The 22,568-nt window shown below is 44.5% G+C and overlaps 1 protein-coding gene across 16 annotated transcripts in view; it reads right to left on the minus strand.

Moving 5' to 3' along the window:
* PITPNM2 (phosphatidylinositol transfer protein membrane associated 2) overlaps nt 1-22,568 on the minus strand; it is a 141,415-nt gene that overhangs the window by 46,817 nt on the left and 72,030 nt on the right. For all 16 annotated transcript variants that reach the window (XR_008745584.1, XR_008745585.1, XM_055794499.1 and 13 more), the window contains 3 exons: nt 8,184-8,398; nt 6,435-6,556; nt 4,520-4,753 (listed from right to left, as the gene is read on the minus strand). Coding sequence is in view for 14 of the 16 variants with exons in the window: in XM_055794499.1 (XP_055650474.1) it covers nt 4,520-4,753; nt 6,435-6,556; nt 8,184-8,398 (571 nt within the window). In the remaining 2 variants the exon portion in view is untranslated. The remainder of the gene's footprint in view (nt 1-4,519; nt 4,754-6,434; nt 6,557-8,183; nt 8,399-22,568) is intronic.

Here is a 22,568-nt window from a genome sequence, read left to right on the forward strand (position 1 = left end):
AAATGAAAAAATAAAAGCCATGGCTTGCAGAAAAACATCTTCACTGCTAAGGATGGAAAACTTGAGCAGTCCCTGAGTGCACAGCAGTGAATATATCACTGAAATAATCTTCAGTCTGCAGTGCTGAAGCCTTCCAGTAGGCAGCAGAGATCCAGAGGACACGCCGGGTACCCCCTGCAGCTACATGGATTCACCGTACAGCAACAAATGACTGACCTCACCTACCCAGACACTGCTTCCCTCCCTGTGCAATGGAGAAAAAAATAATCAAGTCTTCAAGTGTGTGTTTTTTTTAATCAAAATGTTAGAGAAAACCGAGCTTTTTATTTGAAAAATGAAAAATTAAAATTTTATTTGGAAAATGAAAAAGAGTAGACTGGTCAGACCCAGCACAACTGGGAAAAAAATTTTTTAACAGATTACAGATGCCCATCAGCACAGTGGTTGAAGGCATCTGTGGTCCGGTTTGTTTCATTTTTCTCTGTGGAAGGAAGAGAGGTGCAAACATCTCCTCCTCTGCCCGAGAAGTCCCTGCCCTGCACCCAGTCCCACACGCTGTGCTTTCCAGTCGTGCCCCCCAGCTGGCTGCAGCCCACGTGCAGTTTGCCTTGCAAGCCTGCAGCATGCTCGCCCTGGGTAGGGGCAGCTGGCCGGGGGACAGGCTGGGCACAGCATCCCACCAGTCACCTTACTCCAGGTGGGACAGAATGCAACCAGCCCAGTTGGGGAGAGGCTCCGGCAGCGTGACACCCCTCCACCCCCTGCCACCTCCTGCTGTGGGGGTGCGTGGTCCCTTCTCACCCCCAGAACAAACCAACGGCGCAGCAGGGAAGAACTGCAGGGTAGGAGACGGTCTCAAAAATAAGTGACTCTGCTGTGAGGAGACAACCAAGTGGCACAGGAGAATCAGGGAGAGTTTTAGAGGAGGTTTTCCCCCTCCACCCAGCATGTACCACAGTCATCTGAGCCTTTGCTCCCAGAACCGGAGGATAACCCGGCCGTCTCAGCAGGCAAGTCACCAACCGAACTCCATAGAAATAACAGGAACGTTTTTTGCATAAGGATGCAAATACCAGCTGATTTCAGTAATATCAGTAGTTAACAAGTCTAGTATTTCTCTAGAGCATGCTAGCCTTTGGTTTAAAAAAAAAAGCCCAAGGAAACCACACACGCACACACGTACACATGCAGATTGAGTTCAGAAGTATCTGTCACTGTTGCATTCATTTAATTACAACATTTCCCACTGTGCTGCACAGAAAGATCATCTGTGAAGAGTCTAGCAGGGCGCAAACATTTACATCACTTGCCTTTCAAACTCACCACCTCAACAACTCAAAGACTGGTTGAATCCATGAGGTGCTGATTCTTGTAAATGATTTGCCTGCGGACTGTGGTGTTGAAGTTAACCTTACAAAAGGAAGTGTGAATGACCATGAGACAAGCCAGGACAGTATTATAATAATGATTAGCTTAATTTAAAAAGCTTTTGTCTGTAGTTCCGGGTTTGGTTTTCAACATGAAGTAAAAACAATAAACGTAACAAAACCTCAATGCACGTAAAAATCCAAAACCAATTAAAACCCCCACCATCAAATCCTGCCCCCAACCCCCTCAACTACCCATATAAAGCAACTGTTCAGATACCTATCGACTATGTACCCAGTGGCAATATCCCGAAGCATTTTGTAATGCACTCCCACAATTCCCCAGCAGCAGATAGAGGATGCCTGGTCTTCCCTGTGCAACACTCTTTCCTTGACAGTCACAACAGATCCCATAATCTCGTCAGCACAGTTCTGGCTATCTGAAGGTATCCGATCAAAGGCAACCCGCGGTTATATCTGCTTGCTTCCTTACCCTCCCTTGCTCAGACCACTCACAGAGAAAAGCCCGTGCTCACATCCACATCACTGCAACCTGCCTACCCTTGAAAAGACACCACTCCACCTGCAGCCCCCAGCAGGCAGTGTCCTTCTGGATGAACCTTCTCATTTGAATGCTTTAGTGAAGCAAAAGTTCGGCAAAAGAGCTTTCTAAAACCACTTCTTCTTCACTGTGCAAGAATTGGAGTATATTTAGCTTAAGACGCAGTGGCTTAGACAAAGCTCCAGTTACTGGGATGGGAACACACTTTGCCGTAGTATATAATCAATAACCCATACACAGGCAACACACTTGTTTTAACAACAAAAGAATCATAGCCCACGTGCACCATTACGAAGCAAGTGGGAGCAGAACATTATGCAGTGCCAGTCCAATTAAACTTAAATTCTATGGGAAAGGAGTAAAAAAGCACACAAATATTACAGCCAAGTAGACTAATAGCCCACAATTTTAGTCTGTGTCTCAGGCTGTCAAAGCACTGAGTAACTGTCCAATTAGTCATCAGAAAAAATGGCTGTTGCACTCAGCAAGACTGAGAACATTTTCAACACCATCCCCCAGAGTTACTCCCTCCGTGCTCAGTAGCCTCTCTACATATCCTAATCCATCCATCACTTAACCCAGATGTGTTCTTCTTTCAACTCGTTCTCCGATTGCAGTTTGTGCTGGGAAGTACTGCTCCCCGCCTCGGCCAGAGTTTGGATCCCACTCTTGGTTTCTGCCTCCATTTTCTGACCCTGCACAGAGCGTGGCAATGCCCCAAGAAACAAACCTGCAGGAGCCGGGAGGAACAGAGGAACCAGGAGAAGAACACCAAGGAGGGGCTGGCCCACGAGACCACCTCTAGCACCTGCCAGCTGGGTCTACCACTGGCTACACAATGCACCAAGGTCTCCATCTGCTTTCGGTCACCAGTTGAAACCCCAAAACTGGTGTCAGCGTATAAGCCTGATCAGTCATGTTGTAGCCCACATCTTCCCAACATAAAACATTCTCATACCTTGCTGTCTCTGGTGTATGTGGCACTCTTCCCACTCACTAACGGCTTCCCCACAGCTATCCCATCGCAGGGGGAGGCTACGCATCTTCTGTAGTTACCCAAAGCTTTTGCTTTCACTTTTCACTCACTCAACTTTGTCTTGCCTTAAAGACTTTTCTGATTTTATGCATCTTAACCACTCTGAAAAACAGTATTTGCCATCATTATAACAGAGTGGAAAGGCTTTTGAAAGGCAGACAATGAGCTGGCTCGGCTCTCTGCAAAGCCTCAATCAAGAGGAAAATGGCAGGCAATCTTTCATGAAATACAAAAGAACTGTTTCTAAGGGACCACAGTTTAATCTATGCCAAACACCTCTGAACAACTGGAAGAGTCACATGCTTCCTTTTCATTTAACAGATACAATGGAGTTGTTATTCTGCCCCCATGTTTTGCAGTATACACTAAATTAACCCATGTCACCAAGACACCAAGGGAGTTCATTGCAGAGAGCCACTTGTAATACATTCTGAAACAGGTAAAAACTTCCATCTGTGGGTAAAGCAAAACCAAAGGAGCTTTAGGCAAGCAACCTGTGACTATTCTGAGAGCAGCGCACACTATTCTCCACTGCTCTATCAATGTTTTCCACATTAGCTCTCAGGAGCACAGTATGACGGAAAAGAGCTATAAAATTACTTACGCTAGCATGAGGCACTTCAAAGAAGCTTTGCGTACAGAAAGGACAGCTGTAGAGGTCACGCAGGAGGATTTACTGTGTACAGACAGTAGGTAGCATCCTTTACACAGCCTTTCTTTGGCCTTTTCTTTGCCAGGGGACAGCCATGGCTCTGCACTTTTTTTGAGATACTTTCAAGAATGCTTCTTTAAAACATTCTTCAGGTTTTCCACCTGGCCATAGATCCTGTCTCTTGTGGAAACTGTATCAGTTGTGTTACAGAATTTCTGCAAAGAACAAATTACGACCTGCACTGCCTCCCCTTCGTTACCTCTGGGACACAAACAGGACCTCCTTAAATGCACTGACCTAAGAATGATGGACTGATCAAAGCAGCACGTTTACTCGTTAACTGAGAGCTGTCAGTGGGTGCGTCATAGCACAGTGACATGGAGAGCCCTGACCACCACAGCCCCAGGGACAGAGATGTACGGCCACACAGAGAGCCACCAGCCCTGTCACAAGGCAGAGAGAAACTAGGGATGCTCCAGGGACTGGTTTTCTGGAACCACTTCGGGCTCAGAAATGAAGCTTATTTCTTTGAGCAGCATTTCAAGACTTTGTTCACAATAAGAAAACTGGCAGATTTTGAAAATGATCTGGCAAAGTTTAACCGACAAATACTTATCTAAAAAAAAAAAAAAAAAAAAAAAGAGAGAATGCGAGATCTTGCCTACACAGCACTTCAACCCCTTTCACCGGCTACACATGTTTGGATTCATACATACCACAATCATAAGTGACAGAATTTTTTCTGAACCGACTCACAGCTCTGAAAAAGAGTGGTCAGATCTGAGAATCTCTTCACAGACGTCCTGGGAGATGATACATTGCACATACCTCACCTTTGTGTTTCAATTCAGAAATGACATTAAGGAGTTGAGAGTGAACTTCGCAAGATTATAAATGCTCACCAACGTCATGGATAAACCGCTCGATTTTCGACTGCATCCCCCAGTATCTGAACTCGACTTTACACAGTTTATATGCACACATGATGGGGTATTTCCCAGGGTTGTTCTTGTACTCTTGAATCCAGTCTTCTGAGAGGGGGCCTCTTCTCGTCTTCACCGATTTATACAGCTTTGGATCCTCCTCAGCTTTGTATTCATGCGGAGGGATAGGATCTTTAACAATATCGATAGGATCTATAGGAGGAGGACAGAAACAGACAGTCATTTCAGCTTCCTGAACAAAAGAAAAAAAAATTACCATTTTTCAGGAGTTATTTCTGGTTTAGTAAGTACCAGAAGCATTACAGCACTTTAGTTTCTTTTTACTTACACATAAACAACGGATATTTAAATTGTTTATACATTGCTGCTGGGCAGTGATCAGCTCTGCCAGCGGAACTAGGAGTACACACAGTTCCAGCAAACAGAAGCTTTGCTCCAAATAGATGTTTTTGCCCACAGCAACTGCAGATCCACAGCACTGGCAGATCTGCACACTCTGTCTTTCTAGCTCCCAAAAGGTCTTTTGCACATTCCATCTTTCAGCTTTTTCTAGTATCACTCACAGTGCTACAGCTCTGCCTCATCTGAGACCGTTAAATGAGACCTGCTCTTTCTTAGCACTGTGACCAAAAAGACACTACCCATTCAGTATCTTATCTTTGGAGTTCATCAAGCAAGGTTACTCGTAGCTCCTCACATGCTACTGTTAGACCAGATGTACCAGGGAAGGTAGAAAGTTTAACATAAGCCCCAATTAACACTTCCAACAATGGAGGAGTGGAAACTGCAACGGGAGCAGAGTGAACGAACCTATTTTAAAAGATCTGCAGCCCTCAGCCCAGACCTCAGCAGAAGCATCTGAAGTTTGGATTGAAGGGCAGGATCACACTTCCCAAGACAGACAGCAATTCCGACACTTCCCCGTGAGGCAGCAGGACTCAAGTCTATTTGCTCCATATCAAAAGCCCAATCAGACAGGCTTAGGAACGAGGACAATCAAACTCCACTTCGGACCAAAGAAGTTTAAATCATGTCAGGCTCAAGTTAAATCGCATGGGGTCACTGCCATGTCCCGTAGGTCCAGAGCGCTCGGAAAGCCAGAGCAGCCATGGGATGTCCTTCCCCAGAGCCCCGGCTGTGACCCACACAGCGTGAGGCTCCTGAAGCCAGCCTGAGCTCACCACTTCTCCAGTCCCAGCAGCTTCAGAGCATGGGATGCTTCACCCCCCTGCACGGCTGTAATTGCCTCTGCTCCCTGCCACATGCCATGGGCAGGGACCACGACAGACAGCAAGACAGAGGAATCACTGTGACACTTGCCATTCTCTGCCTTTTTATTAAGATGTTCCCTTTTCTCATTAAACCTTTACATATGTAAGGCTCATTAACCCAAACCTCTAAAGACAGCTGCAAAGCTGAAGTGTTAACCTGCATGAGGGCAAGCCTGAAAGGAGAGGAAGCAAAAATGAAACACATGTTCACGTTTCAGAAGCGCAGATAGGAATGATTTTCATACACGCAAAGGAGCTACACAATTACACAATGTTTTCCTCTTCTATGGTTATTTCCACATATTAACGCCAAAAATCATTAGATGTGCGGCTCCCAAGGGGGATAAGACAAGTAAAACAGGAAAGCATCAGCTTCAATTTACAACGGGAGATTCAAATGATTTCCATGTGATTTACATCAAGCCTAGAAGAGAACTCAGGTGTCCTCGCTCCACTTGATGTAACCCTACCTCACAGCCTGCCACCAACAGAGATGCAGGTGTGTGTCTGGGGGGGATTGGACAGGCAGATGGGACATATCAAGTGGGGGGAAAAAAAAAAAAAAAAGGGCAGAATACAGGAAAAAGGAAGAGGCTATTCACCTAGAATGGTTTGTCTTTTTTCTGCAGGAGAAAGGTTGAACACATTGCCATGCTCTCCTGGATCGGTTTTGTAGTATGTCTCAATATCAATAGAGAACTTCTCCACAAAAGGACACGTATACCTGAAAGTGAGAACAACGCAGCTTAGAGTAAATCCTGCTCAGCTCAGCAAACAGAGAAAAAAGATGTACAAAATCAGTCTCAAATCCAAGCCGGCCTTCACTCACGTTTTACTTCAGATATGCTTGAAAACCGACTGTACAGATTAAAGAGATTTTCTTTAATAACTTCTCAAGACAGGAGTTCGCCTTGTACATGTGCCTTCCCTGGAACAGCTCTGGTTTAGTAAAACCCCCCAGCCCACAGCAAAGGGGTGTGCTCCCCGCAAGGGGTGACACGGGTTACAGGTGAGGAGATGCCAATGCACGCCACACAGTTACTGCAGACCGGGCATCCACACTGACCAAGCAACAGCTTCCCAGCTGGCAACAAGCAAGCAGAAAGCCTGAGGGGACCACCAAGTCATCTCACTTTGCAGAGACACGGACAAAAACCTGCAAGTGAATTTGACAGTGTCTCCTGCAGGATACTGTTTGCAGGACAGACTTTTTAAAATAGCAGTTTTCAGTAAGGAGAGAACTTCTCGGCTCACTATACTAACAAGTTACTTTATGACTCGGATAGCAGTACAAAGGCACCCTGGAAATGCACCTCTACCAGGAGGAAAGCAGAGCTCTTGCCAGGGATCTATGGCAGAATGAAATACGGACTGGTTTTGTGCAGCACCAGGTTTTCTGGCCAACTGATTGACTCACGGGCATTTCAAGATAACAGATAAAAACCAGACTGCTGGAAGTGGACTTTAGTCACTTGAAAGTCAGACAGCTCCATTATATTTAGTTATGGGCAACCGCCTGCATGCAGACACTGACTCCCCATCTTTCCCCAGACCAACGTGATTTGTAGCTAAACCAGCTAAACCAGAACTGTGAAACTTTTCCAGGCTTTTGATAAAAATTAAAACAGCTATTAAAAACTTTTTATTACAGAAGATGACAGCAGTATCAGGCTTGTAAATCTGGAAAAGGGTAAATGCTCTAAACCAGAGTAACTGGCATAAAGGCTATTTATTTCAGGGTATCTGAAGTACTCCCAAACAAAATCAGCTGAAACAAGGTCCCAGAGGACTCCGCAGAGCCTCTGGCTCTCTTCCCTTCTCAGGGTGAAAGCCATAGGATGTAGGTTTGTTATTTTCTAGCTAGATGACAGTAAGCCAGTTCCCAGAAAAGAAGCACGGGAATTATTTATTTATTAAGATTTTTCTCTCCCCACACTTTCCCCTCCTTAGAACAAACAAGTTCTATCTTACTTGACTGTGTCTGACATGACAACTGTCCCATCATCGTGCACATTTGTAACTTCGCTGAGCTAGTGGGTATCTGCATCACTAAGTAGAACATGCAGCGCAGGATACAAGACTAAATAAAACCCATTCCAGATTTCCCACGCTTTCATGGACAAAACAGCTCACATTTTAGAGCAACCAGTCACAAATTCTCCAATACATATGCAGTCAGCCCAGGCAACACTCACACTCTTGAGATTAAGCACTGTGTAAGAATTTTAGGACTTGACCCCGGTTTCTCTAAAGGATGTTACTGGTCAGGGAAGAGATGCCACTGCCACACAGTGACAGCAACTCCTCTCCCTAAACAGGGAAACAGCTCTAAACATTTTGCTAAGTTTTACCTTGTCCTTGTATAAGGATAGGCATTCCACGATTCCTCTTCGACTCGAAGAGCTGCCTTAGGCAATATTGACCGGAACCAGCTGGGTATGTGCATACCAATGTGGTACACTTTGTGAGTATACTGCCCGTTGCCTCCCGGTCCATCCACGTATGGCCTGTTCTCCAGGATTTCTACTCCGCTGCCTTCGCCACATGTCTCCTCTCTGCTCTTTTTCTGAAAGGGAAAATATATCACATAGTTAAACCTTCCAGTGCATTGCATATACCACGGTCTCAAAGCACAAGAACATTGGGAATGGTTTCTATGAAGTCTTTTGAGCAGAGCTTCCTAGAGAAGCTTCCAGCAGAGCTATAGCAGCACCCTGGCAGTAAGATCACCAAACCTAGAGATTATAAAGGAAAGATTTAGAGACTAATCTGGCCAACAGAGGAACACAGATTCTATTAGGGGTCCTGGGGAAAAACAATTGATTTGGACACTAAAAGACAGTTTTAATGGAGACCTAATGACACAGCAATTCCTGCTCCTACAGGAGCACATCACTCCCTGAGAGCACGCTGAACCTTGGCTCCAGCTACGAACCGCCCAACGGCATAAAAATCTTTTGCATCAGCACATGACACGGTGAAGGGGAGTTGGTCCAACTTGGCACATTCTTGTGATGGTGCAGCACAAAGAATCATACACACCCTCAGCGCAGTATCGCAGTGCTAAAGACTATTTACAACCTAAAACCACGGGATTTGGGGGCTTGTTGCTTGTGGTCTGGCATGGCAGCAGCTCTCTAAGAACAGCTTGGAGACTATGCTCTGCTAATTAAGATATTTAGAAGAAACAACTCAAGTTTGCCAGGATGCACGCAGCACCCCCTGGCAGCCTCCGTATTTTGGCTTATTTGTAGTATTGTCCCTCATCGAGAAACCTGGCAAAAATTCCTTCAATAAAAAAAAATAAAAATACTAAATTCAGTGCTTCTAAGAAGAGCTAGAGGCAAACCAAATATTTATTCATTTCTAACACATTTCAGCAGATTGGATGATGTATAACCTTCATCATTCCCAAACAACAGATTCATATTGTTAGTATTTTGAGATTATTGTTTGTATTTGAGAGCACAGTACTTTGGAAATTAAGAAAAAAATATGGAATTTTAGACAAGAATCAACTGTGAAATAGAACACAATAACAACTTCTCATTTTCGGCATACAAACAATTCAAAGGATAACATGGTTTAACAGAGAGTGATTAATAAGATGCAAGAGATCAGCTTCTCATCTTTTGAGGACAGAACGATAAGCCAACACAGCTATTTAGAAGTAAACAGCCATCTTTTTAAAGAGCTCTCAAGTGAATTTAAATAGCTGTAACCAACAAATCTAAATAACTGACAATCTAAAAAGTCATTTTTTCCCCAACCCACAAACTGCAACAGCCCTGCAAAAGAAAAGCACTTTTTTACAGTTTATTTCTATCGTTCAGCTGGCGCTTCATTAAAACACACATCCTCTTAAAACAAATTACTGTCTTTCAGCTCTTATATAAGCACTGATCAAGTCTTGTACAAATATTTATGACAATAACATTAAATAATCTTGATGACCCAAAAATCTGGTTAATTCAAAGGTCTTGGAAAAGGCAGTAATCCAGCAGGCACAGCGGATGTGTCAGACAGAATAACTGCACAGCATCTGGTCTGAGCGTTCGGTACAAATGACAGAGATCTAGTGTTTTATGTTATGGCACAGGCACGTGGGGATTATAAGCAGAGGAAAGACAGGTTCTCTTCATGCCAAGTTATCAGATGTAGCATCGTACATCAGTGGGATTTAAAACTCCGTTCTAGACTGCACAGTCACCGGCAATGCCAGTCAAATCTGCAAGTCTTCAATTATGTTTTGGTCCCAGATGAGAAGTTTTTCAATTTCTAAAGAAATCCACAGCACTGAGTGGACTCAGCACCTCCTAGGACTGCACCAAGCCGGACCTACACAGAATGAGGTCCCCGGATTTACAAACACCTGAAGTAGAAAACCAAACCACTGAATATTTATTTTGTTTTAATAGCCATGGTTGATATGAAAACGGATAAACACAGCCTCTAGGCTTTCTTTCTCAGAATGCCATTTCATACTCTTCCTTTCAGAGCTACACCCGAGATACACCTTACGCCTTGCCTTCCTCCTATAGCTCTCCACCTCTTGGAGCTCTGCAGGGAACCATGCAAAGGGCCAGCAGCTTCCACGACCAGAAGTTTGAAGTTTCAGCATCCTGTGATGCCGATTCTGACCTCACCTCCCATCAAACAGCTCCGCAGCAGCCAGGGAGCTCTCCTGCAACAGGTGTTTCCCTTCATCGAAGCCCGTGGCACCCCCACCCTGCAATGCCATGTCACCCTTGCTTAATACAGTTCCCCGAAGAACTCTGTTTTCTTCTGTTCCATTCCCTGATGGACGGAAGCTGGACCAAAGCAGGATGTTTCTCCCCAGTTTGATCCATTTGAGAAGACTAAAGACAAGCACCGAAAGCAAAGCCAGGCTCTGATGGTCTCCTGAACTGTGGCCTAATCCATGAGAGGAAGATTCAGGCTGGGGCAAAGGACACAAGACACTTGCCGATGCCCTCAGCCCCCAAACAGAACGGTTACCACCCATGTCCTCATCAGCATTACCCATCTGGGGGGATGAAACACCTTTCAGCTCTGCACAGGCTTCACTTGAGGGATCTAGGTTTTTTTATTTCACCACAAGAAGAAATGGGTTAACATCCAAAGCAATCCAGAAGAACAAACACCAATTCATTCATAACCATGGGGCTGGAGGAGGACCTCTGCTCAAACCACCCTGATCTGAAGGCAGCGGCTGTGACAGCCCAGACACACAGAGCTGGCACCGACATTCTCCACTTTTCTTTCCCCATTTAGCCAGTTTTGACAAAAAACCTCTCCACATGAAGAAGAGCTGCCTGGTTCTCATTCTATAGCTAGAATCCTGGTGAACCTGCAATATCAGCCAGTTTTTTCTTTACACAGATACTTCCATAAGCAGCTTTCCCCACAGCCTGGGACCGCTAACACTCAGTTCTCAGACACAGCCGTCCGCTCGGGGGACACGTGGTGGGTAGCATAGCGCTATGGTCCCACCACTTGAAGGAAGAAGGGAAAAACCCAAATTAACTGAGACTCTTCGTGGAAGTCAGTGGTTTAACAGACTGGTTTCTGGTTATTTTATTCACTTCTGTGCTCCTGCAGAGACCGCGAACCCTGTTCTGAGAGCAAGACATGCTTCCTCCTTCAGCCTTTCTAGATGACCACCTCCAGCCCACAGCCTTTTTCACCCCTTTGCAAGCCTTACACCAATTTTGGCCCAATACATTCCTCCTGCTTGTCACTTACCTACATAAGGTATGACAAGGGAAAGCAAGAACATTTTCTTAGATGAATGTAACACAAGAGCTGCATCTCTGCATGACAAAGAAGCCAACAAAAAAATCACAGCTGAGCAGTTTATACCCCAAACTATCTTTTGAGTTCAGCCAATTTGTACTCAGAACACAACGTAACTTATTACTGGGAAGGACAGTTTGATCAAAGAAAAACTCCACGTGATAAAGCCACGGAAAGCTGCTTCCCAGCCCTGCATGCTCTCATCCTTACCAATTCCCTTGCTGAGAAGGCAACAAGCCGCAGCGAGGTCAGGAAGGACTGAAAAACGCAGGTTAGACAGCGAACAGTACAATTCTTGACTAGTCACAAAGACAAAAAGAAGATAGGGTTGGCAGACATTAAAAATAAAGACATCAGGCACATGCACTTGAGAGACCAGGATGACACTCCGTGCCTAAGTGGTCCTGTGAAGGCACACCACTTCTGGACGTGAAAAGCAAATTGCTCTTCAACCATATAGCCTCTTCATGTCTACTGTGACTCAGCTACAGCGTGGAGAGGACTTGTTACGAGGAAGTGGTCTACAAACAATAATTAAAAAATACCCATCAATGAGGAAAGCATTTAGCTTGAAACGTGTCTGCCAAGCCCTCTCCAAAGAGTGTCTGTCTGACAGGAGTGGCAGCTGTGCCAGCATTTTAGGGTCAGTCTTGAAGGTTTCAGCCTCATAGACCCGTGCCTGTATGAGAATTAAGATACTTTATTTAGCACATTACCTTTGTTATTACTACTCGCTACTAATTGACAGCAGTATCTTTGCTTTATATAAATATGAGGAGCGGTCCCCAACAAAATTAAAGAGTAGCTAACAGCCTTGATATGCAACTTATCTAAGCTGTAATCACAGTAAACCATCTTACATTGTATTACAACAGGAAATCCAGTCATCCCTTTAGAAGCCCCTCTCTTCTGCTGATGACACTCCATGTTCTGCACAGCCCCATCAATAGCTTCCCAGGACAGATGGTGACACAGATCCCTTCTAGCTAAAGTAATAGCATTAAATTACTCATAACAGGGAACCCAGAGAAGCAGATGCAGCATGATTAGCAAGAATGCCAGTTACTTAAAGGCTCCTATTAAAATAAATCTCTTGGCACAGCAGCATAGCATGGGACACAGCACATGACCTCACCATAACAATCATAGATGAATAATTCCCATGAATGTCATCTAAACACTGGGCTAGCCTAACCCCATTTATCATCTGCCCTTCGCAACAGGAGACAAACGGCTGTAAACAAAGTCTTCCACTAGCAAAGGCAGGCTGATCACTTCTGAGAGCTTCCATCCCCGTCCCCAGCCAGCCGTGCGCCTCGCTACCCCCATGGAACACATCTCCCAACCCTGACCTGGCACAGCTGCGCTGGACCGGGTGACTGAACGCAATGTGTCCATTTTTCTAGCAGGGTACAGCTCAGTAAGGGAATACTGGCTGACGGCAGCAGAAACCCCCCCAACTTTAAGAGTCTCACCACCGCTGGAGGAACAGAAGTCACAGAACAAGAATGCACGATGAAACAGTTAAGATACGCCTTATTGCATCAGCTGGAGAAAAACCCAAGTCAGGCTGTGGAAATTAAACTAGTCGTCTTCTGCTTTTGGTGAATTAGAAGAAAAACCAACCCCACCAACGAACAGAGTGTTGCTCAGAAGAACATTGAGAAGAATATTATCCTCAACCAACAGAGCCCTTCTCCTCGTGTTTTAGCCCCAGGGTAAAGCACAGGCTGCACGCGGGCTCAGGTGCATACACGGAGAATCTCTGCAAAGCCCACAGCAGCAAACAGCTCAGTCATTTAGTTTCTTCTAAAGGTTTGGGGTTTTTTTAAATTGTAATTGACTACTTTCAGCACTGCAATGGTACCGCAGAGAACAGTAAAGCCAGGGTAGGTTGCATGGTGATAATAGCAATCCAGACATTGTTCTAGCTTTTGAAAAATAAGATTATAGCCATAATCTTACCTTGTTTACCACTGATTATTGTCTGCAGTACAACCCCTCAATCTAAGTAAGTTAGATAACGATGACAAAAGGTTGACATGTTCTACCTTCACGATGAAGTTTCTTGGTGCATCACAGCAATGTATTTACACAGTACCGGTGGCCTACTTTGATGACCTGTGACAGTTTCGAGATTATTCGAATTATGAAGACTGACAGCGCTATGCTTGGTAGACCTATTGTCCATGAATAATGAAGACACAAATAATTGTCTGGAAACAATAACCAGAAGGGGTTGGGTTTTTTTCTTTTTTTTCCTCCAGCTCCCATTTGGCAACAGAGTATTTTGATAGTCCAGACAAATCCTTCTGGGAGAATCCATTAAAATAACACTGAAGTCTTGGGATTATTTTTACCCCATTTAAACACAGATATGGATACAAGAAGTTTACAGCTGGTTGATGGTTTCAATTAACAATGACAGCAAACAAAGGCATCTATGTACCCACTGAACAAGAACACGACAGCAAATATTCCCAGAGGATCTGGCTAACATACTTGCTCGTACTGTTGTGGCAAGGGAGGCTAAGAAAACATCCTCTATGGCCAACTAGTATTTTTTTTATTGGTTTGGATGCTAAGGCTACCACAAATGCCAATTAAGTCCCCAGAAACAGACCCGTCCTTTGGGAAGCAGAGACAGCCTAAATTGCCTCATGCAATCCACCAGACAACAAAAAAGCCTGAAGCTAGTCAGGATGGATGACTCCTGCCATCACTGAATAGCTTTTAAGACCTGGTTTCACTAATCAGGTGTATTTTTTTTTCCTGTTCATTTTTAGAAAGGAAGTACAAAGGCACCTAAGATCTAAAGGGTTGAGTTAAGCTGGGAGTGGAATATACTACTCGTTTTCAAACTCTTCCACACATTAAGGGAAAAATACTCCCAACTATCCCCAGTTGGACATTTTTTAGGCTGATGGAGATTTCACTCTGCTAATTGATTTTCCAAAGCATTGACTTCTTCCCCTCGCCAACTGCCTTCTCAATGTGCTCCAGGCAGCTGCCTACCAGCCACCACCATCTCCTTACCCACAGGCACTGTGCAAGAGCAGAAGCCACATGTACTGAGAAGGTAGCAGTTAAACTATGACTGGTGCTGCGCACATGATGGCTTTCTACAGAAGTGCTGGGAGAGGTTATAAGCAAAGCAGCCTCTTAGCCCCAGCCATGTATCTGGGCTTATTGTGGTGCTACTAGCATTCAAACACCACAAATAAAACAGCACGACAACAGATGCACAGTTTTAGCCAGAGCTGCTGCAAGCCAGAATTAAACAGCACCTACAACCTGAAAGCAAATGATAGATACACTGGAAAATACCAGAAAGGTCCTGAAACTAATGCATGGTTTATTCTTCAAACATTGTCCCAGCACAGGATTTTTGCATGTGGATAACGTGTACAGTGACAACGTGTGTGCACATGGGTATATTCACTCTGTCTTCAGCTGTCTCCTGCTGCGGTATGACTCAGCCCTGTGCTCTGTTAACCACTCCTTTCTGAGCATTTGAATTGACATCTAATTCATTACAAGCAATCTGTTTTCACCACCGGCAACCTCCTGCCCACTGATACAGACATCCGATAGACCAGGCACCATTCACGGTCAGCATTTACTGCAGGTAATCAAAAATCAGGTCTTTGACTATGAAAACAAAATGTTGGTTTAGCCTAAAAGTACAATAGAGTCATACTTCCCAAGCTGGTTTTTGTTGTTTGTTTTTTTTTTTTCCTTTCCAAAACGTGTGTGTCAAAGACCTGAAATACTCAATTAAAATCATGTCACCATAATCAGGGAGCTTTTTTTAGTGAAAGAAGGGAGCAGAGGCAATGGTACTATACCACTTTTATGGAAGCCAAGAAGGAGAACTTCTGATCAGATCAAACCCAGCATAATTTTATCGGCGCATAACATGTTCTAAGAGCAAACAGGAAGCTACGTGAATGAAATTAAAAATAAAAATCACCTTTACTGTTATTAATGTAGTAGAGTGCTGAAGTAGAACAGCACACACAACTTCTGGCTGTCAAAGGCTTTTGTGCCACAGCCAGAACAGCCGCATCCTCTATCATTAGAGATGACGGAATCAACAAGAGAGCACCACTTTAAAGAGGGAGAAAGTAACCTGAAGGCACAGAGCTGCCGGCAGGGCTACGTTTAGTACCCAGATCCTTCAAGCCCCATTTCAGCACGCTAACCACCATGCAGCAGTCTTCTTCATTGGGCTTGAGTAGGGACCTTGAACCAAATACAGCAAAACAGTCCTCAGAGGGAAGACAGGGAAGCTTCTCTACTCCTGTTTTGTAGGAGCTGAGCATAGTCTTAACGGTTGTAACGAAAAGACAAGATTAAAGGTAGGCAGAAGCTGGGAACCCTGTTACCCCAAGGATGGGTTTCAACAGCACTTTTGTGCCTGCACTTTGCAAGGTACAAATCAGAAACGATCCACATCACGTCAGACTGAGCGTCCCTCAATGATGAAACTGCTGGAGGACCATAAGGGACTTGTGAGTTTCGTTCTTGTTTCTCAAAGGCAAGGCTTACTGTATCTCATCCCGCACAGGTAAGTCAGCACTACCTGAATGGGAAACCAAGCCCAACGGCAATGGGATCTCCCACTCCCTCCAGCAGCACTATTCCTACCCTTTTCCAAGCGGTTGACACCACAGGACCATGTTTTTGTTTACACCATGTGCACCACATTATGAATGCAGGCAACTTTCAACTGCAACATCTGTTTCCATGGCAATGGGAGACTGCATCAGCAATCCACTGGGTTTAGTTTAGGCCACCTCCACTCAGGCTTCAGCGCTGCAACACAAATCATTGCTGTTAACAGCAAATGAAGTGATGTCACCAGTAACCATGGTGCCCACCGCTGAGGTTTCCGCGTGCCCTTTGCGCTCCAACATGCATCCTTCACGCATGACAATTATTTTAATCCAATTAGTGCTGTTAAAAAAAAAGTATAATACATGAAGGGCCAGTGTCAATACTTATTTAGCAAAGGAAGGTTAGTATGAGTCAACAAGATAATGATCAGAATATGAGGCTTTACCATAGCCCTTTGACTCTAAGCAAGCCTCGTTGCACTGTGCACATAGGAATGACCTGAAAGCCTGGGGAGAGGGGGAAGAAATCTGTTCCTCATCAATGGCTTTATTAATAAAGGCAAAAGAGCAGCTGTTTTAAACATCCTCCTCCTGGGCTGATCAATGGCTGGGCAACGTGCAGTGCTTCATTCTGTCGAGGCAATACCCCTTCCCCCCCACAACGTGCTTTGCCAGCTGAACATAAAACCTGCTCTTCAGTGATCCCACCACCCAGCTGAAAACAAGGGTCCTAAAACAAGAGTTGTGAAGTGTGTGTGGGGAGGGAAATCAGAAGACTCCCCATCCTGGAGGAAACAGCCATAATGCCATGGAAAGACTGCCACCGTCCAGGCTGTTGCATCAGGTGGCCAAAGAGGAGACCTCTGTCAGCACAGAGACATCTCACAGAGACCTAACACTTTGCTGACCGTGAGCACAGTCCCCTCCAGATCCACTCACTTTACAGGTCAATGAAGCACCTCCACATCCCTGTCCAACACTGGGTTTGCATGTGATGCATCCTCCTGGCAGATCAGAAGTCCCAGCAACTCAGTCTCAGCAGGAGTGGGACTGTCCCACACACTCTGTGGCTCCAGGATTACGCTCAGAGCCATCAGGACAGCCAGGTACCTTTTGCCCTTCCCCATCACGACAGTCTGGTTTCACTGGGGATATCCAACTACATTAGCTGATTAGGCAGAAGATTTTTATAGCAACCATGTAGTAGTCAGCACCTATCTTCCCAACCCAGCGCTGATTAGCTGCAATTTCCAGGAGGGTTCCCCTCTGGGTCCTTCCCAGCTCTGCAGGGAGCTGCCATCTGATCACCCTGCTGCCTGCAGCAGGGATATTGCAGGGCTCTTCCCTGAAGTTCATCAAGCAAGAACTGGGACTATCCCACAGGAATTGCTGGCCTTTTGCCCTGTGCCTCAATCCTGTGTAATGCTGCCTTCAAGCACACAAGGAGAAAGAAGAGGATGTCACCCATGAAGGGTCATCTTGTCAGAGAGAAGCACATGCAGAGCTGCTTTCTGATGGAGCTACATTAGTGTCCAGGAGGTCCTGGCTCTGCTCGTGCCACCCCTTCGCTCTACCAAGAGCTGTTTGAGGTGGGGATCACAGCCCTTTGCAGCTGCAAGAACCTCCTCCCTCTGGGCTTCCAGCCCCAAATCCTGCAAGACTCCCAGCCAGGAGAAGCAGAGCAAAGCTGAGCGTGCTGAAAGCCCTGAAGAAGGGACCATTCTCACCTGAGCGAGCGCACGTTACCTGCGCCGCAACTGCGGCACCATCAGTCTGGGATGTTCTTCTTGTAATGTAAAACACATTCCTAAAAAAAGCTGTAAAAGTTAAAGGCAGGACAGGTTGTCAGCAGCTCTCTCACAAGAGAGAGCAGAAATATGCACAGCATCGATTTGTAGAAATGTTGTATGCACTGCATTATTTAGATTCAGGTCTAGATATTAATGAAGCTGTTTGTAGGAAACTAGGATATTTTGGGGGGCAATCAACTGTGCAGGACTCTAAATAATTTACAGCATTAAGAGAACCATTCTCATGACCACTCATTAATCACTTAGCCTTACAGACACCAAGTCACACTCCTATGGAGGAGGGCTGGATGTGCCAGAGGCACATGAATTAGGAATCGCTTTATTACGGAGATACCTCAAGCTTGTTTACCCCACATACTCCATCTTTCAAAATGTCTACTACACTTCCAGCTCAGTATTTCATCCTACCTTAGGTATTTCCTTCCCTGTCATTAAATGGATTTTTCACTGTATTAACTATTCCGCAAACGCTATCTGTGAGAATTGCTGTCCCTAGTTTAAAGGGAGGTAAAAGCAAGTCACCCATTATTTTAATGTAAGTCAGAGATGAAATTTCGGCTCAGGGTGATTTTGGATCAATTCTTATCCTCTGATTACATCTCTTAGATTTAGGAAGCCAGTGCAATTATTCACTAACAACAGGCTGTATGCTACAATACTGGAGGACTGGCTTAAAGAAATCCCCACTGTTTTCCTAATCTTAATTCATTACTTGCTTTCAGGTATTTGAAAGAGTGAGAACCTAATCTGGCTCTACAGTCGAGATTTTGTCTACATGTTAGAAATCTTTTATAAGAATAAAAAAATAAAGCCACAAGCTCAGCAGGATTATCAGTGCTGTATCCTGTATTAAAACCAGTACAAATCTGAAGTTTAAAATATTTTTTGTGTTACAACCTTATCTCAGCTTCACTCAGTTGTGGTGAAGAAAGCAAGCACGTGTGAACTGCCAAGGAAACGTAGTTCACTACTCTAAAAATCAATCTTCTTTTCACCAGGTATGGAATAACAGCCAGTTTAAGAACTGTTCCAGGATAATGACTACAAAACAAAAAAAAAAGTAAACGTAGAAAAGATGTTTGTTATTTCTGTACATTTTCCCAAAACAGTAACCTGTACAGGTGCCACTGTCACCTGTGCAAATTAGACTGTAAGTCTGACAGCACCGCACGTACCTGTACCGCCCTTGTTCACCCAGCTAAGCAATTACAAGCGTCTTACTCTCCCCCTTCAGAGGGATGCAAGTCCTCATGACCACAAAGAAAAGGTTATGAAAACCAGAGGGAGAGAACATAGAAGTCACAGGTTTTAATGCCACAGCATAAAAATTGGAGGAAAAGCTTCAAACCAGGCTTTTGCTTTCAGTCTTGTGAATCTTCCAGGGCCTCTAGAGCTGTCAGCAGTGTCATCTGCTTTTAAAATTAAAGCATATATATGTCTGTCTGTCCAGATGGCCAAGGCATCTGCAAACGCAAGAAAAATAATCAGCCATCCACTTCTTCAGTGTCCAGAGATGAAGGGTTAGTTTGTTTTCCCCCACTCAATCAATCTTTCACCATCTGCTGAGCCTGCTGGCAACTGCCAAGTGTAGCTCACAGCCTGAGGGACACAACTTTTTCACTGAGGTATCAGGACATGGCCTCAAGAATTACTGCCACCAAGCAAGTTTTTGAAGTCTGTCCTCAAAGGTGCTACCCGAGAGGTGCACGCAAATGAAGAAGAAAACAGGACAGGACAGTTACAGGGGTCTGGACACTGAGATGATGGAGAAACCATGATCCTTTGGAGGAGGAAAGCAATTTAGGGTACTCCAGCAGCAGCCACAACAGGTAGCTACAGCACACTGCAGATACTTGGAAATACACTCTGATTTCTCAGGGAAGGCAATAAATGCGAAGCCCTGAGGGACTAACATGAGAAGAGAGGCTCATGTTAGAAGATAAGAAGAGCCTCGATTCCCAGGATCCCAAGTTCAGCAGACAGTGCTGAGCAGATGGATTATCTTTACCAGATTGCCTCAAACACGGGCCAGAGTCTCTGCTCAGCTGTGGACCCTCAAAGTGCTGAATAATGAAGTAATAATGTTATTAGCTTACAAGGATGCCACAGCATCTTAAAGTAAGTCTCATCCTCAAAAGGCAATCACTAGGTCCAGAAGAATAGTTCTGAAGTATACTGCTATCCTTGGAGGAAGGTCACAAGTACTCAGAGAAAACTGCACAGAGAAAATGAGGGCTGCAGTTATTTACAGCAGAGAAAGTAAGCTATGCACACCGATATAAAAATAAGATTTAATAACAAGAGGAATTCTCTCATCTCATGTAAGGGTCAGAAGGGCAACGGTCTCTCGGAATCTCATGGCATATGGAATGACAGTAATGAAAGTTATTAAGAAGATAAATGGACTGACCTTTGGCTAATAACATACTGATCTTTCTGACAAACACATTCAGGTCTTGAAGCACAAGTTTTTATGAGATAGAGACTTAACGTTAAAGCGTGCGTTGTTTCCGGGGTGAGAGGGATGTGTACAGAAAGGCAGGTTCCCTAAACACGCAAGAAAAGGAAGCGAGCGCTGCAGGAAAGAACAGCTGTTGAGACACAAATATGCAGAGCCCTCAATAAGATCTATCTAATGTGTAACACAGTATAACCCCATCCTTTGCGCCAAACAGGGACCAAAGTCCTCGCAGAGACAGAAATACCGCACCGTCTTTAATACGATGCGTAGAGTCAGAGAAGGCATCCAGGACAGAGTCCTCAGTTCAGCATTTCCACAGGGAGAAAGAAATCCCGACAGAAGGTTACAGTTGTCCCCTCCCCAAGTGGTTTGTGCATCATGACACCCACCTCAGCACTCACCTCCAGTTGCTTTCTGCTTACAGTCAGGCAGAAGCCTGCAGTTTCCCCAGACCAAACTGCAGCTCTCCCAGTCTATGGGCAACTCTTGAAGTTGAGTTTATCTAGAGACCTCTCAACTTTGGAAGTAGGACAGGCTTTTAAATGTGTGTACAGATCTTAGGAAAATGGTACACTACAAAGCTATTGTCTAGGAAAGAGGTACAAAGAATGGCTTCACCGTTTTGAAATATTCTGCCCATTTTATGCACCAAAATAAAAAACCCAGGTCACAGAGGGAAGAAAGATCACTGGTTCTGAGCTCAGATATAAAAATCACTGGTTTAATTTGCATGGAAAAAGAGACAAAACCTCAGCAACGATGCAAAAAAACCCTTGTGTGTGTGGAAAAGCTAAGACCTAACTGCTCTGGCAGCTAACGCTGCAAGGGCTCCCAACCTGAAGACACTGACAACACTGCGTGAGAGGTTTCCCATGAAAATACGGATATTGATAGTCTAAAATTTAATAGAGAAAAGCAACTCGGTTCAGATCTGCTAAGCTTCAAGCAAGTCAAGGATACATTAAGCCCTTCACTGTAAAGTAAATTAACTTGTTTATCAAAGAATTTAAGTGCTGCTTAAAGTACTGAAACCACTGTCTGTAGATAACATTTCAGATGCTAACAGAAAGCAACACTTAAGAGACTTGTTGTTCCCTCGCCTCACCCTCAGATTTTAAAAAAAATTAAGAAGAAAACCAGCAGGCCACTCACCTCTGTTTTCACAGCTTTATACACCAGCCTGGAGAACTTTAAGAGGAACTAGAGTAACAGGGGCATGTACACAAAGATTTATTGCATGTCTTGCCTGCCTAGTGGCGCAGAGAACCAACAGAGATGCTGGATTATATACTGCACAGTTTTAATTCTCCCATCCAGCAAACATAGGAAACACGAGTACAGCCTGCCCCAGTTTAAGGGAAGGATCCTTTGCTACTTGGGTGTGATGCTGCTTACATAAAACCCGGTGGAAATTTTTGTTAAGACTTCTAAGGAGACAGTGTTCTCTCATGAAGGGAGACTGGAGGTCTTTCTGGTGCAAAGCAGAAAGGTCCATGAGAACACCTTTGAAAATGGACTGCAGGGCTACAACCCGAGTCTGACTATCCCTACCCACGTGGTTCTGAGGCACTGCTTCCACAGAAAGGGTCTCCAGAGCAACTGCGTGGGCCAGTTGTGTCATCCTTCAGGTCAGAGGATCCTTTTGGAAAACTTTCCTTTGGAGGATGCTGAAATCTAGGAAAATTATTTTATTACTCTTAAAAGAGCAACTTTATACCAACTGGTTTGGCATTTAATGGGAATCTGCACTCATGAACTTGAAGTTAAATGAATGATTAACTTCAGGTACATGCTTAAGGCTCTCTAAAACCCTTGAGGAACAATTGTGACATCTCCTTTTTATACTGTTGGAAAACTGCTTCTTAGAAGACCAGGCTGACTAGTGTTTCCAGCAATAATGACACCATACTGTACAGAACAAACGTCTTTGAAATGAACCTTCTACTTTTAAGAATTGCTTCTCTCCCCAGAAACTACTTCAAATCATGCTGTTCTATGTTTCAGCCAAAGGTTTCTAAGAAATACCTCTACAGCGCTGTTTTATACAGA

The sequence above is a fragment of the Falco peregrinus genome, chromosome 2 (genome assembly GCF_023634155.1).
Source record: "Falco peregrinus isolate bFalPer1 chromosome 2, bFalPer1.pri, whole genome shotgun sequence".
NCBI classification, from domain to species: Eukaryota; Metazoa; Chordata; class Aves; order Falconiformes; family Falconidae; genus Falco; species Falco peregrinus.